This window comes from Heteronotia binoei, chromosome 6 (assembly GCF_032191835.1).
Source record: "Heteronotia binoei isolate CCM8104 ecotype False Entrance Well chromosome 6, APGP_CSIRO_Hbin_v1, whole genome shotgun sequence".
Lineage (NCBI taxonomy): Eukaryota > Metazoa > Chordata > Lepidosauria > Squamata > Gekkonidae > Heteronotia > Heteronotia binoei.
In genome coordinates, this window is record NC_083228.1 from 79,729,403 (window position 1) to 79,746,252 (window position 16,850).

The window sequence follows — 16,850 nt, forward strand, 5'->3', positions numbered from 1 at the left end:
CACAGGCCTTCCTTACAGAGCTGCTTTAAGACAATGTTTGTGAGATTCTTTGAAAACTCCAGAATGTTATATAAATGTAAGTATCATTATTGACCCTGGGTCCTGAGTTGTCAGGGGAAACCAACAAGTAAATGTTAGGAACAAAAATCAGACGTTATACTCAATGCTATATGCTGATAGTCAGAGCCAAGAAAGAGGATTTATACCTGAAACTGCAGTTTTTCCAGATACAGGAGCTGGGGTTGTCACAAAAGAAGCAATGCTAACAACTGCAGATGCACTTGTTTTATTTGGTACTGCAGAGGCTGCTGGTGCTTGGTTGAGAGCAACTTGCTGCTGCTGCTGCTGCTGCCCAGAGGCCTTCACTACAGAGCTCACAGCTGGAGATGAACTGGAACTTGCATTGTCTCCTTGCTGTATTAAAAAGAGGAGAGAGGGCAGTCAATTTCCCCCCTCATTTTAATGCCTTAACACACCCACACAATAAGAGCAGAGGCAGCCAACTGGTACAATATGTGAATTCATTCATTATTTAAGACCAAACTACATATTATGTCAGAGATTAAAACATGGTTACATCCTTTAAAGCCCATTGATTTCAGTGGACAGAAGGGTTAATCCTTCCTGGGATCACACTGTAGATCTCCCAATACTGTTAGCTTTACTGGGGGTATGGGCAGCAATTCTAAATTTAATTGACAAAATGGCCTAGAGTGAGTTTTTAACTCTTTCCCTCTTATTATTTTCTTCAAGCTGCTGCTAAGGGAGGGAGGGATAAACATTACAAATTTGTAAGCAGGAAGTGTAAGCAGAAATGTGGGAAGCAAGAATCTGTGTTTAAGCTTTGACTTCAAGAAACAAAAAATTCTGATCTGGGTGTACTTTCTTGCACAATCCTTGCTTTTTTGAAAAATTGTGCCTTCAAGTGAAGCTTAACAGACACATATCCAACAACACTGCAGCTCACCTGCGCAACTCCATTTGATGGAAGCGTCACGGCTGACGTTGTTGCTGTGGTAATCACACCACCAGACACTCTTAGCACAGTAGTACCTGGCTTTGAGAGTTGTGATGATGTTGGCACAGACTTCAGTGCATTGTCTGATATTTTCATCAGTGATGCTTGTCCACCAGAAGCCGCCTATGAAATTAACAAGAAGTGAAATGGAAACAACGATTTTGACAAATCATATACAGCTTAGAGATGAACAAATAAATGAATAAAGGTGATGGGAATGCACAGGCATTCCCCTGGCTCCTCCTCCTGGCTGCCTTTAAAATGCCTGGGGTGAATCTGAGAACACTGACTACTGGAAATGGACTCTATCAGGGGAAAAGAGATAATTTTTCAGGAAAATGGCTCACTAATTCAATAAAGTGGATCTGAATGTGGATGGTGACAGAAGGGGTATCTATGTATTGTCTTACATTTTAGGATTCCCCCTGATAAAGAGAACTGAAAATAAATTTGGTGCTTGTTCTTTCAATTTAATTCTTTCATTTAATTCTGTTCTTTCAATTTAATTAAACTGAATTCTGCGGTCTCAGTTGATTGACTGTCTCACTCCTGTTGAGCTACACTGATGAATGTAAAAAGTCATGGTGGCTTACACAAATGCTATCAGTAAGGGTACAGATGCCTACACCTGCACCTCTCACGTCTGGAAGGCTATAACTTGGATCCAACAGAGTATTTCTGCATGTTGAAGGATTTATGTCCATGGACATAAATTTCTAGCCTCCCTCGTGCCGCTGCAGCCCAAAATGCCCCCACTGCCACTGTGCAGGACAAGGTGCTGAATTACATGGATGACAAGTCCAATCAAGCAAGGCTCTTCTTCTGCTCTCAGAATGGCTGAAGGACAGCCAACACTCCAAATGAACATGACACTAATTTGAGACACAATTCAGAGGCCCTGCTTCAAATATTCCTATCTTCACAAGTGAGGTGAGTGGCAACAAGACCTTCTAGGCAGAAGAATGCCAGCTGAAGCTGCCCAAAGACATGTGGTTATTCTCTACATAGACAGCTTCGAGATGCCAAGTGAAGTCAATATCATTTCTCTACACTAGTAATAAAGAATTGGCATTTATTCTATACTTTTGGCATTTATTGTTGTTTTAATGCTTTCCCCCCATTCATTTTAATGATTTTTAATATATTTTTGTTTGTTTCTCCTTTTTTAACTGCTTTGGGATCTTAGGCTGGAAGCCAGGATAAAAATTCTTCAATAAATTAAAAATGGCAATATGAGATCAGCATGGCAATCTTGGTAATTACCTGTGCAAATAAAGTAGCAGTTTTGTGTCCAGTTATTACTTTCAATGCCTGATGTCCTTGTGCCGATGATGTTCCAGCACCTGTATTACTTAGGACTACTGTCCCTGTTGCCACTTGCTTTGCAGAACTTGGCTGAGATGGCTGACCAACTAAAAATGTGCCCTGGACAAAAGGAAGAAACAGCTATAGTCAATTCCTACCTCCAGTGACAAAAAACTTCAGAAGTGGACTTGTTATAAATCAGGGACAGGTAAAGGAGGAAGTCTGGTCCAAGTTCCTTCTGCAGGTAAAGGAGAGATGCCATGGATTTCTGCTGCCCAGCAGTCTTTGATTTTTTCATCCCACACCACCAGTCCCTCTCTAATGATACCTGTAACATAACAGGTTGGAGGCTAAAGTTCGAGGTGAAAGGAGCGACAATAATCAGAGTGTGAAAGCAATACAGAGCACTGCCCTTAAGCTATTTGAGATGTCTGCAAAGTAAGACAGATCTGGGTGGAAGAGATTGTTATCTCAATGATCAGAGGCCCTTGTTTTTGCCCAGTGCCCAGCAATGTGGAAGAGATCTTCATTATGACTGACCTGAGGCGTTTGTTTGAGGATATAAGACGTGTAGGTGAGATGCTGAGATAAGCCAGTGCTTGTGCTTTGGGTTGCTCCACCTCCGCTTGTGGAAGAACCTGACTGGAGATCTGGAACATAGAACAAAACAGTCATACATACCATGTCGCTTAGCCCTGCTACTCATTTCAGTGATGCTACAATGGAACATTATGTGAAAAGGGTTATTTTTTTAGAGCAAGACTACCACAATAAATGGTAGAGCTGCAAGGGAATTTCCTGGCACTTTCTTGTTGTTAAAAAGGAACTGCAAAAAGACATTTAGACTGACACTACAGAAAGTGAAAGTTTATCCCTCTCATAAGCTGTTTCCCTAATAAAAAACTGGTTCCCAGAACTGCAATTAGCCACAGTAGGAAAAAAAATACAAGTAGAATATAGTTACATTGCCGGGCTTTTTTTGCAGAAAAAGCCCAGCAGGAACTCATTTGCATATTAAGCCACATTCCTTGATGTCACCATTGTTTCACACAGGACGTTTTTGTAGAAAAAGCCCAACAGTAACTTATTCGCATATTAGACCATATCCCCTGATGCCAAGCCAGCCGGAACTGCATTCCTGCTAAAAAAAAGCTCTGGTTACATGTCCTTTCCTCCTAACCATGACTGATCAGTTGCTCAAGGAAGGAGGATGATTTCTATTAAAGAAATGGTTAATTCCTCTCCCAGCTCCTCCCCAAATCTACCCCACACCCTCTTACAACTGCTTATTAATATTAATGAAAATACTGAGAAAATCTGATCATGGATCTCCCATAGAACATGCAACACAATGCTGACCCTGTTTAGCCAGATTTGTTCCATGCCCCCCCAATTCTATTAAGTATGAGTTATGACACTGCTACATTTATAGTTCATTATTTTCCCTTGTAAAAGACTAACTGGCATTATTCGTAGCTCGCAGAATGGCTCCTTGTGGTATAAGCAGCAGTTTTCCTTTCCCAGAAGGGTTCTTGCTGTTTGTGGTAAGGTAGAGTTTTGTGCCAGGTGGTAGATTTGCCAAGTTAGTGGCAGGTAACTGTAGTGTTGCCATCACTAGAAGTAAAAGAAGAAAAAGAAAAATACTTTCCAGGTTTTCAGAAACCAGCCCTTTGCAAAATACTCTCTTGTTAGGGATAAAAATCAGTAATTGTAATCAGTAATCAGTAAAAAGAGAAGCAATTGATTATGAAGCTGATTATGAAGTGCACTTTTAAGCTATGTAAGTGTTATTTTTGTCATAGCCCACCCAATATTAATATTTCTAGGTTATATCAAATTTTAAAATATGGGTTGTTTTTTTAGGAAGGAAGGGTGTAGAAGGAACAAATGGGTAAATGAGGGAAAATTTAGGGTATAAATAATAAAATTTCAATAATAAGAGGAAAGATTATGGAAAATAAATATAAATATTGGAGGAAAACTGGGTATATTTTCAGCAAAAAAACTAAATTTTTTGAAAACCCTTATAAAGAAAACATAACACATTTTATTTAGAATTCCAAAAATAAAATGAAATAAAAAAGTATTAAAAAGAGGCAATAAATTAAAATCATCTTCTTTACACCCTTAAGTTTAAGCCATTATTTTTTTAAATTGTTTTCTATCTTCCAGGACCTTTTACTTTTCCCAAAGTAATAGATTTGACCCTTGGTAAAATACCTTCAGCTTTAAATCTCCTTAATGTGTGGGTGCACTCTTTCACTTCAGTAAAATTTTCACAACTGCATATTACAAAGGAGGTAAAACTACAGAGCACCCGAGCACGGGCCTTCTCTGTTATAGCTCTGTGCCTTTGGAATCAGCTCCCGGAGGAGGTGCGGGCCCTGCGGAATCTAGACCAATTCCGCAGGGCCTGCAAGACCATTCTTTTTAGGCAGGCCTTCGTAGACGATTGACAAAGAGATGGCTGTTCAATCCGCCAAATTGATCCTATTTAGTGACCTCTGCCATTATGTGAATGAATAAAATAACACCAAGAACAAGAACATCACTGCTGCTATTAAATTAAATTAAATTAATTATGGAATGATCAGACAATTGGAATGGTTTTAGATATTGTTGTTTTAAATTATTGTATAATTCAAATGCTAATTGTTGTTTAAATTATTGTATAATTCATATGCTATTTTAAACTTAATGTATATTGTATTATTTTAATGAACCTGCTGTTAGCCGCCCTGAGCCTGCCTAGGCGGGGGAGGGCGGGATATAAATAAAAATTATTATTATTATATTATTATTATTATATTATCACAGAAGTTTCATAAAGGCCATCTTATTGCTATTATATTTCTTTACTATGATCTTGATTCTAAGAAAATTCTCAGACACACTTTAAAGAAATCATACCAAAAGTTTTTTGTTACATAGGAAATTTCTGATCACTATCCTGCACTATATGAACAGTGGTTAAGAAGTTCCTTGTTCCATTTTCAATAATCTATTTAGCAGAATGTGGTTTTAGTGTGGTCATTCAACTTTCCTCCAAGTAAAGAAATCAACTCTAGATTACTATACCTGGTGATTTAAGACTTCCACTAAGTGGCTTTAAACCAGACATTGGGAAACTGGTACCAAGCCCCTCCCTTGCATTAATATTCACTGAACAGTGAAGTTATTAAATGTGGTATCTAGGATTCTTCCTAAATGACTATCAGACTTTGAAAAGCTGGTATCACTGGATCAAGTTAATCAATTTGTTGATAAAATTAAACTTAAAAGTTTTAATTGAATTTTGAATAACTGTGCGATTAATTAGATTCAGGTGGGTAGCCATGTTGGTCTGAAGTAGCAGAACAACAGAAACTCCAACAGAACTGGAGTTTGTTTTTAGACATATTGCTTTTATATTGTTTTATTATATGTCTCTGATTTTAACCTTGTATTATTGACTGTTGTTATCTGCTAAGAGCCCATTTGGGAAAGGGCAGGCTATAAATTGAAAATAATAAATAAATAAAACAATAACAAAGTTGGAGTCCAGTGGCACCTTTAAACACACTTCTTCAGATACAGTGAAACAGAATTTCCTCAACCATTACATATAGAAAGACTGGGAGGTGGGGCTTAGTTGCCAGAAAGGGCCATTTAAGAGTTAAGACAGAGGCCTACATCTACTGACTGGTAATTTCCAATTTTCATTTTCCCCCCATTCATTTCATTTATTAGCTTCTATGACCAAAGTTCTTAAGCTCAATCAGGATGTAACAATTGTCAAAACATGCATTGGTATACAACAGAACTAACCATATTCACAGAATTAAAATGTTACAGTCAAAATATTCAAATCTAAAAGTGAATAAAGTATTAAAACAGGAATTTCTAATAAAACCTATCGTACAGTTAAGTAAACCTAAAATTGTCATGTTAACCACATATATGCCAGATTCCATTATCATCAGATCAATCCAGTTTTCTGTCATTTTTTTTGTTTCTGTCTGTCTGTGTCTGAAGAAGTGTGCTAGCATACAAAAGCTTACACCTTGAATAAAACTTTGCCGGTTTAAATGTGCCACTGTGCTCAAACTTTGTTGTGCAATTAATTATTTCTATTTTAAATTTTATTATCTTCCTTAGTAGACTGTGCAAACCACTATTCTGAAGAGTGCTATCGGGTACGGTAGCGGGAACAAGAGATGAGTTTATGGAACCAAGGGGGTGATGGTTTGAACAAGTTTGGGAACCACACGCTTAATCCTTACTAGTCAGTTCCTGTGCAATCATTTCTGAAGATGCAAAAATCATTTTACCTGATCCTTGGGATCCACTTTTTGGAACTCCTGTTGATGTAACCTGAGCCTTTGTTAAACTCTGCACGGGCTGAGCAAGAATGGTTCCCCCACCACCACTCACGATTGCTTTGGCTACTCCTTGTGTTACAACTTGTTTTGTGCCAACTGTCTTTGCTACTGCTGGGTTGGTTTTTGCCACTAATATCTGCCCACCACCAATAGCCACTGCTTGCTTGACAGTTGCAGGTAAAGCAGACCCAACAGGAACACCAATGACCTGCAATAAAATATGCAAAATATGCAGTATTAAAATGACAATAGCTACCGGATTAAAGTACCTGAACAAGTAGCTTCACAGTATGAGCCTGAAAGGGTAGTTATCTGAGAGCAGAGAAAACCATCTTGACAGAGAACACCTCTTTTGAGAGGAAAAAACTGGTGCAAGACAGCCCTGTGCTGATTCTGTCCTTGAACACTCCTGTAACACTAATTTCATCAGAGTGCAGGCAAGACTAGAGTGGAATAGCATCTTCAACATACACCAGACCTGCCTTCAATTCACTGTTTGGAACCCATACGTAGATTTCAGGTGAGCTGTCTGAATACTGATCAAGGCAAGACTAATTCACATACAGAGAAAATAATCTTTCTTTGGGAAAACTATGTACATCACTGTAGATGAATGGCAGCACAATAATGTGATAGAAAAATTAGACAGTCAGATATAGTAAAAGGTAAAGAAGCATAAAATAAAAGCAAGTCCCACCCTGAAATTGGAGTTAAATGGGGTCTCTGGTATGAACAGGTTGAAGGCCACTGCTCTAGAAGCCAACATCTCATCTTAAAATACTTGGAGAGGTTGCTACTTTCCCCTCTGCTAGATAAAGCATCCCATACCTATTACACTCAGAGTTTATTTCACAGTTATATGAGTTCTCTCCTGTTTACAGAACAGCCAAGTGCACTGCTGTACTAGAAGAGGACTGTTGGAAGCAGCATGGAATGGTTACAAAGCAAAAGCAGATAAAAAAAAAAATCTACCTTGGATGGTGTGGAGCCTTCTCCCGTGCTCACTAACTGCTTCTGAGGTGACAAAGCAATCATGTGACTTCCTTTGACAGTGACATACTGTGGCACAGAGGTCTGAGAAGCTGCCCCAGCTGGCGGTGCTGGAGATTGCTGGGGCAGTTCTCCAGGCTCCTGCTTTATAATCACCTTCAAACAATAAAAGTGTGAGTTAATCATTTTAAATTCCACCAAAAAGGACAGCCATCTTTTACAAGAAAGGATGAAGCAGGAAGTCAGCAGATGATAGGATCCAGGGCTTTTTTTGAGCAGGAATGCACAGGAACACAGTTCCAGCGGGCTTGGCATTAGGGGGTGTGGCCTGATATGCAAATCAGTTTCTGCTGGGATTTTTCTACAAAAAAAGCTCTGATAGGAACAACTGTTCCTCAAAAATCCATTTAATCTTTTCTTTTATATTCTTAACAATTAGATTCAGAGAGAAGCCACCAGGAGCAGTACATATGTATGAAGACATGCAGGTCAGCACATTAAATAAAAGCGGGCTTGTTCTGAATTGAAAAAGTGTATGTTAGTAATAAAAGCATTTCTGAGCTCTGGCCAGAATGGCAGCAAAGCATCTCCCACAAAATAATAGTAACTATATAATGTAGACTACTAATCATTTGTCAAAAGAAGTAAAAGTAAACTTCATGATATTTTTTTCCACGCAGAGTACAGAAGGAACAATACACTATTTAAATAGGTTCTTTCATTGAAGAGGCCAACTTGGTATGAACAGATCTAGTAGCGATCAGCTTTACAACCTTGAAAATTTGTTATATGAGGCATACAGAAGCCTGCTGAACATTTCATCAGATATAGTGAACAATGGTTACACCAATGGCTTAAAACATTTACAATGTATCGTTATGTAAACCCCAAGCAACAAACATACAATAGACTTTAAAATTTCTGCAGCTACTGTACAAAAGGAGATAGAAAGGGCGGAGGGGGGAGGAAAAAGCAGTGGAAAGGGAAGCAATAATCAGGAAGGGAAGGCAGTGGAATGGCACCACCAGAGCCTCACAGAGGTAGAATAAAGAAACATTTTCTTGAAGTATACATTTAGAATGCTTTATGGCAATTGTTATTGTGAGATGGAGTGACCTCCTGTTGCTACACACTGCAAAAAGAATAAAAGACTCCCCCATACCTTTGTAAATGTTCCAAGTCCTCCTGTCACAGATTTAGGGCTTTGTACCTTGGAGTGACTCCCAATTGGACAAAGAGGCGGCATGGTTGCAAAGAGTGAATCCTCTTGCTAGGATGAAAAGGAAAGTTTTAAAAGTTTTAAAATACAGGGGTTTAAAAAATGTTATTTTGGTTACAAGAAATGAACTTCCAGAGAAGAAACATAAAGCAAGCTTGCAAAATGGTCTTGCTTTCATTCCAATCCAGAAAGCTAGTGGAATGTCATTAACTAATCTATTCATGAATGTCACTAACTAATCTATTTGTGCATAACACATTTTCAGTGTAATTCTAAGCAGAGTTATATCTTTCTATACCATCTACTTCAATGGACAGAAGAGCATAACCCTGCTTAGGACTGCACCATTAATTGTTTTTATTTTCAATTGTGAAGTGACTGGTGAAATGTAGAATTTAAGTTAAAATTATCTTTTTTGTTAGTTGAATAACCAGTGGAGACCTACAGAGATGGCCACAATGATTTTAAGTAGCATAGTATAAAAGATTACTTCTCCTATGTAATTGTTCTCTGTGCCCTACTAAGAACTTACAGAAGAACTGCATTAAATGCCAGATGCAGCTAGAGATTCATCACCCTGTGAATTACCAGAATTATCTGATGCAATCCAGCTCTGTGTCTGCTAAAAAAGCAAATGAATGACTCCCAATACTTTGCGGCTGAGGAGGTTTCCAAACATCCAGAGCCTTGGAATCTCCCCCTCCCCCTCATGATTACATAAATATTATTCTGGTAGCTTTGTCAAGCGCTACCTGTCTGCTTGATTTGAATACTGCTACAGCATTATAAAAGTGACACATATGTTGAAAAAGAAATACAATGCAGTTAACCAGAAGTCTACTCAAAAGCTCAGCCTTCTGGAGAGAAACAGTTCTCACATATTGTGCCTGCTAAAATGACCATCCTCTATCAAAATCCCTTTTTAAAAAAGAATGTATCCAAACTGATTGAAGCTGGCAAGCTCATTATACTGCCCTGAAAGGTACATTGGGGCGGAAATGCGTACTACATTTAATTCAAAAGATTTTTTTTTGTTTAAAATGGTGCTGCTGGTCCTGTTTTTTTCCCATGGGGAAGAAGGGCTTTTAAAAATGTTTCTCCTCTGTTTCTTTCTTGTTGAAAGATAGTAAGCCTAAGAGACTTGTCTCCAGCAGGGAGATAAAGCAGGCCCATGAATATATCCTGCAGTGGTAAAACAGCAGAGGAGGAAAGAGTTTAAAAGCATCCTTCCCCCTCCCCCAAACAAAAAGTAGTCCTGGCAGCTGCAGTTGGAAAACAATTTTTTAAAAAATGATCTCAGAACTAAACATAGTGTAGTTCTAATGAATCCTTTGTGCATACAGAGGTGGGAACAATCTTTATTAACCTCAGTGAGGACTAATTATGAGTGAATACATGATTATGCTGCAGATATATATTTGGGGCTCCTGCAAACTCTTATGAAGAGAGTAGTACATCAGGCTCTAAGAAAACGGTGGCTTTTAGTGGGGGAATTCTGAGCTTAGACTATGTGTGAGACTCAGTGAAAACCTCTGGAAGTGGATCTGGAGGGAGGTTTAGAGTGCTTAACACGAACAACTCTAGCCAAAGCTCTACTGATGCAACACCACACAACTGCAGGAGTACATGTTGTGGAATGCTGCCCTAAAATAGTGATAGAATAAAATAGAAATAGTGTAGAATACATTACACTACACTAGAATGAACTGCTCTATGGAAGGGTTTTCAAAAGAACAGAAAAAGCCAACGAAATATCACCTTGACTGAAGAGGTTACAGAACTGCTTCCATGGTTCTTTGAGATCGGAGACCCAGCTCCATGAGAGGCTTGTGAGACACTAGTAACCTTACTTGCAGGACTACCTACACAATGGAAAATACAGCTGCCATCAGCACGGGTACATTCAAGCTACTCTCTGTGCTACCTGTAATTTACTATTGACATGTTACAGGATGTGGAATGGGTATAGCCCACTCTCATCAGATCTCAGAAACAGGATTGATACTTGGATGGGAGACATCCAAGGAAGACTCTACAGAGGAAGGCAATGGTAAACTACCTCTGCTTTGTCACGTGCCTTGAAAACCCCTTGCTGGGGATGCCTTAAACTGGCTGCAACTTGGTAATGCATACATGCACATTGACACGGTACAGCTCCTAGAAACAAAGTGCCTTTTTCTTGCTAGACTAATGGTAGAACATAACAGCAATTGCTCTGCTGTGCATTCCCAGAAAAAATGTTTGAAATAGAGGCAGACTTCCAGCAGGAGTGAACTCTTAATTCTGTTCTATACACCAGTGTCAAGAAGCTGATGTACATTTCCTGCTTCATACTGTCTCACTATTGAGAAACACAGAAACTCATTTCTTGCCCAGGTGGATCCTCTATGGTGACTCCACCAGGCTCATGAGAAGATGCTGCCCCCCCCACAGACATCTTTCTTCATAATGGTACTGACCTAGTTTTGGGTAGAAAAATATTGCCCATCCCCAGGTTCTTTCCCACTTCAGTCTTTAGGTGAATGGCACAAGGCAGGGAGACAAATGTGCACAATGAAAGAACTTTTTTGAGAACTATCTTTGCCGGAAAGTGCTATATTTGAGCTGACATCAGGTAATACGACAGCTTTGACTGTGATGATTATATCTGCTTATGATGGTTCATTTACTCATGCAGCAACAACAACAAAAACATGATGCAGTCACAGAACATACATGCAAAAGAGATAAACACAGTTCTCTTGGCAACAGATTATTAGGCACTGGTAAACTGATCAAAGGTTTGTAGGGATTCTATGGATCTAAAGCGGGCAGACAATATGCTTTGAAGATCTGAAGGGGAATAATCTAAGGGAAGCCTTAAAAAAAAGAAAATGGTTGTTCCATAGGCCTCAAACAATTACAATCAACACAAGGATGATGTAAGCAAATTTCTTTTCTTGGTCTGGATGGGGAAAGGGCAGCTTGGCTTTCTGGTCCCACAATAACTGAGGATACATGCAGTATAGCTCCAGAGAGGCAGCCATGTTAGCCAGCTGCAGCAAAAATAGTTTTATAGCAGTTTAAAATACTGACATACTTTATTTTAGTGTAGGCAGATCACTAGGGGTGTACTAAGTTATGAAGAAAAAATATATACAGCAAGGTCAAAGAGCCATGAAATGCAGGAAGTACAAAGTGAGATATAATTATGCAAAACTCAAATGTAATGACAAAGAAGATTCACACACATGAAGTACAGAGATCCCAGATATACATACTTGTGCTGGTAGCCACTGCTCCAATTGGTTGACCAGGCTTATCCACAATAACATAAGGGTTACTAACTACAGGGGTGGCAGTTCCTTGCTTCATGTGCACTGGCGTAGAGGTTGGAGTACGAGGTAGAGGAGAAGGACTTGGGGTTGATATTGGAGAACCTAAAGCAGACAGAAATTTCCATATTATGTATCAGACAGATACCCCAAAGAAAGGGACAAAAGCAGCAATTTGCAGAATAATAAACTATAGTTCAAAGCTAGAGCTGAGTCACCTGGGTCTATGGGCAGAAGTAGCCCTATGAAAACCAAGCAGTGGCCATGTTTCCCCTAGAAATTGGCATCTGTAGAGATAGACGATGCCCCAAAAGGGGTTATATTCTTTCCTCACAGTTCCTGCAGCAAGCCATGTATGACCTTTACATGTATTAGATTTCATTTAAGACAATTCTTGCCTGTGTCCCTTTAGAGATAGCTCAGGTCTGTGATAATAAATGCATATCAAGAGACCAACCACCACTGATATCCAGAGGCATGGGTGTGGAAGAGAGTGAGTCAGTGTTTTAAGCGCAGTTCAATGTGATGCTCCTGGGAACACTGGCCACCTCTGGTATGTAGTTTTTCCATCAAGGGGCAGAAGGGTGGAAAAAGACAAAACCAACGAGTTTACTCTTATCTTCCTTTTGTGATAAAATTAGATGCATAAATGGTGCAATACCTGATACAATCTTGCAGCTCATTGTGATTGGCTGGAAAGACTTGCCAGGCGATTCAGCAGGGCTCGGATTTTGGCCTTGAGGCACTATTTTGCAACTTGCTGCAATTGGCTGAAAAGCTGAGTTGCTGTGGGAGCCAAAAGTAACTTTTTGTGCTGCCAGCTTTGTGGGAGTTCTTTCTAAGGATGATGGCAAGGAGTAAAAAGTTGTATGTCTTTCAGCTTCAGTGCTGAACCCTGATTGATGACATAAAAAGTTTGTCCAATCAGGCAAAGAAGAGTTAGAAGTAATTTTACCTTCACATTTGACACCTTCCTGTTCTACAAACAAACAGGGAATTTATTCCATAAAACACTTTCTGTCCTTCCTCATTAAAGCCACACATCATTAAGGATATGTTATCGTTACAGAAAACTGTCCATAGAATAACTGCCTTAGGGCAAGGGTGTCGAACTCTTTTGTTATGAGGGCCGGATCTGACATAAAAGAGACCTTGTTGGGCCGGGCCATGTCTGGTTGGGCCAAGCAATGTCAGGCCAGGCCAAGATTAGGTAGCAGAGATATAAACTTTATAAAGAACACAGACAAACACAAATATATATATTTTTTAAAAACTTAAAACATTAGCACTCATTGATCTTAAAGGTGCTTTCTTTGTATTTCTCCCATGGGTTCCAGGGAACTGGGCAAAGGAAGCTCTGGCTCTTTCCTTCCTTCCCCAAGGACCTTTTTTTTTGGGGGGGGGGAGCCTCAGTCAATAGAAGGAAGAGAGGCTTGGCTCAGTAGATCTGCTGTGCATGGCAAAGCAAGCTATTCGTCCCCAATGGAGGAGCCTCAGTCAATGGAGAAAACAGAGGTTTTGTTCTGTAGCTCCTGTGTAATTGAGCAAGCCTTGCAAAGCAAGCTGCTATGCAGAAGGAAGCAAGATATTGGGAGCAGGAAGCAGATGACAGCCAGTTGCTTGAGGGCCTGATAGGAGCCCTCTGGGGGCCTGATTCAGCCCCCGAACTGTATGTTGGCAGCCCTGCCTTAGGGTCTCTGTATTCAGCTACACTCACCATGCAGGTCTTTACCTTTTTCAACAGAAGCATCTGAAATGGATTCGTGCATTTGTTTAATAGGTGAAGATGCCTTAACAGGGGCTGGCATATTTAGTGGCAATTGCAGAGAGGTAGGGGCATCAGAAAGATCCGAATCTGAAGACTGGGAGAACAGATATTCTTCTCGAAGGGAATGCCGATGCAACTCAACATCCACTACCTTTCAATAAGACAAAGGAAAACCACAGTAACATGATCCATACCTATACATAAGATGGTGAAAATCCAAACCAGTTGATTTTATAATGTATCTTGTTACTATGACAAGTTTCCCAGCCCTCTGCATCTGTATGAATATATGAAGTAGAGTCAAGCTAGTGGCCCATCTAGCTCACTTTCTTATAATTTCCGACCCTATATGACACTCATCCTTTGACTGAAGATGACTGAGAATGAATGGGGGACCTTTTGCATGTGTAGTGCATGGTCTTCCACTAAGACACAGCCCCTCACCTCCACCTTAACAGATTAAGTGTATTTTTTTTTTTGCAATTATGCCGACACAGCTAAAATCCCACCTGAACTGCACATCGTAGCTCCATAAGCAGCCACCTGTATGGGTAGCATAACATACAAAAAAATGTTTTAATCAAGGCTCATTGGCTGGCATGAGCAAGGATTTGACTCTGATCTCAGACATCCATCCAATCCCTCACACAACATCCCATTTTTGCTTCAATTGAAATCTCTTAATTCTAGGGGGTCTGACACAGTTAATGCACTTGGAATCACAACAGCAGAATTCTTAGTCGCTTCAACTTGCAGACAGCATACCTGGAAGAACATGAGAAAAAAAAACCCAGCTCCACATAGCCAAACATCCTTTACATTATGGATTCTCAGGAGCCTCTTCAGAGCCATGTGATCCCTTCTTTATTCAACTCCCTTGTTCCCTGCTCAGCACAATCAGCTCAAAACCCCAAGCACTTGTAAGAAGTCAGGAAAATCTCACCCTAAACCTACGTGGTAAACATGTAGCACCATTATACATTATACTGACTGATGCCAAAAGCAGCACAAAATTTTTAAATACTTTCAGTACAACACCCACAAGATTGTTGCTAGGAAGAATCACAAATCCTATTTTACAGTTTTACATACACATTAAAAAGACTGCAAAAATAATTTTTATCCTACCGTTTCAGCTCCCAGTGTCTGCAGACCGGTATATGTTCTATCCAACTGTGTGAAACAATTAGGTATAGGAAAATATAGTGAAATGTAAGCACAGTTCCTCAGCATTTGAATGTGTAACGAACATACAAAAATTACTTTTCCATTTTGTGTATTCTAAAGGTTTGGTGCTCCTAATGCAAACTTTAAATCATTTGCTTGTCCTTCATGAGAAATACCCAACAGTTACACTACAATAATAGTTTTAACATGCTTAGTTTGGTGCAAAGCAAAAGCTAGCTCAATAAGACAGGGTCACGTCATGAACTTCCACATGAGATGAATACATTCCTAGGATGACCCTTTATATTCTTATAACCTGGTCAGCTTCCCTCTATTGAATATATAGATTTCTTCTCTCACAGCAGTAAATAACTTTAATTTTATCCTGAAGAAATTTTAGAAAGAACGGGAACAATGTAGTCTTATATATAACATCATAAGCCACCACATACACATCAGAGCTGCTGGATGAATTTTACAATTGCTCTGCCCATAGAGACCGGGGGTATGCAATCAGCTCTGTCTAAGCCAACCCCCCCCCCTTATCGATATTTATTGGCTATTCCTTCAGCTGGATACAGAGAAGAGTGTAGTCTCAGCTATCAAATATAGCCAATTCCAGATAATCCCCCCCCCCCAATTGGAATTATCCAGGAAAACAGAGCAGTTAAAGAGCATTCCAAGAAAGTGCACTCTCTTTAAACACCATTCTGGGTCAAGCTGCAGCTTCACAATTGCATTTAAAGGGACTACAACACCTTTAAATGCCTTCGGCTCCATTGTAGCCTATGGGGATCATTACAGTTAATGATCCCCATAGGATGTAATGGAAAATCTATCTGGAGGCCCCTCTTTTTTGAGGTAGAGCACCAAATTCTCAGTGCAGCTTCTGCTGCCTCTCCTCAAAATATTCCCCAAGTTTCAAAAAGACTGGGCTAGGGGGTTCAAATTCTATGGGCCTCCCAAGAAGGTGGATATAATGGAGGAAAATGACAGAAAAAAAGCAGGGGTAGATGCCAAACCAGAGTGTCCAACAAATCCAAGTGTGTATGTGTGTTTGCAAGTCTAGTGAAGCCAGTGCATGTATGGAGTGCCCAGCAGAAACAATGCCATGGTGGCAATGCCAGCTCAACAAGTCCAAGCCGGGGTGGGTGGGGGGAGATTCCAAGTCCAGCACAGTCAACAGAAGATGGTTCAGTCTATGGAGTGCTAAGCAGTACCAGTGCAATATTCAAATGGCGAGCAATACCTGCCTGATGCCTTCCCTTAAGTGCTTTCTTTTTTCCCTCCTTTGAAAAAAATGGAGGATGGGGGCACCTTCTTTGGGCACTCTGTACATGAGCTGGCATCACCACAATGGCACTGGTTCTGCTTGGCACTCTGTATATGCACTATCTGTGTTAAGCTTACACCCCTCCTTGCTTGTATCTGTTGACCAGGCGCTGCTACAGTGACACTGGCTCTGCAAGGCACCCTGTACACACACTGGTTCTGCTGGGCTTGGGAACCACCACCCCTGCCCAAACCTTCAATTTCTACTGAAGATAGTCTCTAGTTTGACATCAGCCCTTGGTTTGTTTTTGTTTTTTTGCTGGTCCCCCCCCCCTCCCACTATTGGAAAAAACAGAAGATGGTCCAGTCTTTTTTGAAACTTGGGAGGTGGTCTTTTTGATGGAAGACACCAGAAGCTACACTGAAATGTTGGTGC

At 40.0% G+C, this 16,850-nt stretch overlaps 2 protein-coding genes across 2 annotated transcripts in view; one reads left to right on the forward strand and one right to left on the reverse strand.

Moving 5' to 3' along the window:
- Positions 1 to 16,850, forward strand: part of PARL (presenilin associated rhomboid like) — a 530,597-nt gene that overhangs the window by 66,188 nt on the left and 447,559 nt on the right. The window lies entirely within an intron of this gene.
- YEATS2 (YEATS domain containing 2) overlaps positions 1 to 16,850 on the reverse strand; it is a 61,642-nt gene that overhangs the window by 26,954 nt on the left and 17,838 nt on the right. The window contains exons 10-22 of the mRNA XM_060241903.1: positions 15,104 to 15,148; positions 13,925 to 14,126; positions 12,869 to 13,102; positions 12,154 to 12,312; positions 10,652 to 10,755; positions 8,837 to 8,944; positions 7,657 to 7,830; positions 6,634 to 6,892; positions 3,785 to 3,937; positions 2,864 to 2,973; positions 2,282 to 2,443; positions 968 to 1,141; positions 207 to 414 (exon numbers count right to left, since the gene is read on the reverse strand). Of these exons, the coding sequence (XP_060097886.1) occupies positions 207 to 414; positions 968 to 1,141; positions 2,282 to 2,443; positions 2,864 to 2,973; positions 3,785 to 3,937; positions 6,634 to 6,892; positions 7,657 to 7,830; positions 8,837 to 8,944; positions 10,652 to 10,755; positions 12,154 to 12,312; positions 12,869 to 13,102; positions 13,925 to 14,126; positions 15,104 to 15,148 (2,092 nt within the window). The remainder of the gene's footprint in view (positions 1 to 206; positions 415 to 967; positions 1,142 to 2,281; positions 2,444 to 2,863; positions 2,974 to 3,784; positions 3,938 to 6,633; positions 6,893 to 7,656; positions 7,831 to 8,836; positions 8,945 to 10,651; positions 10,756 to 12,153; positions 12,313 to 12,868; positions 13,103 to 13,924; positions 14,127 to 15,103; positions 15,149 to 16,850) is intronic.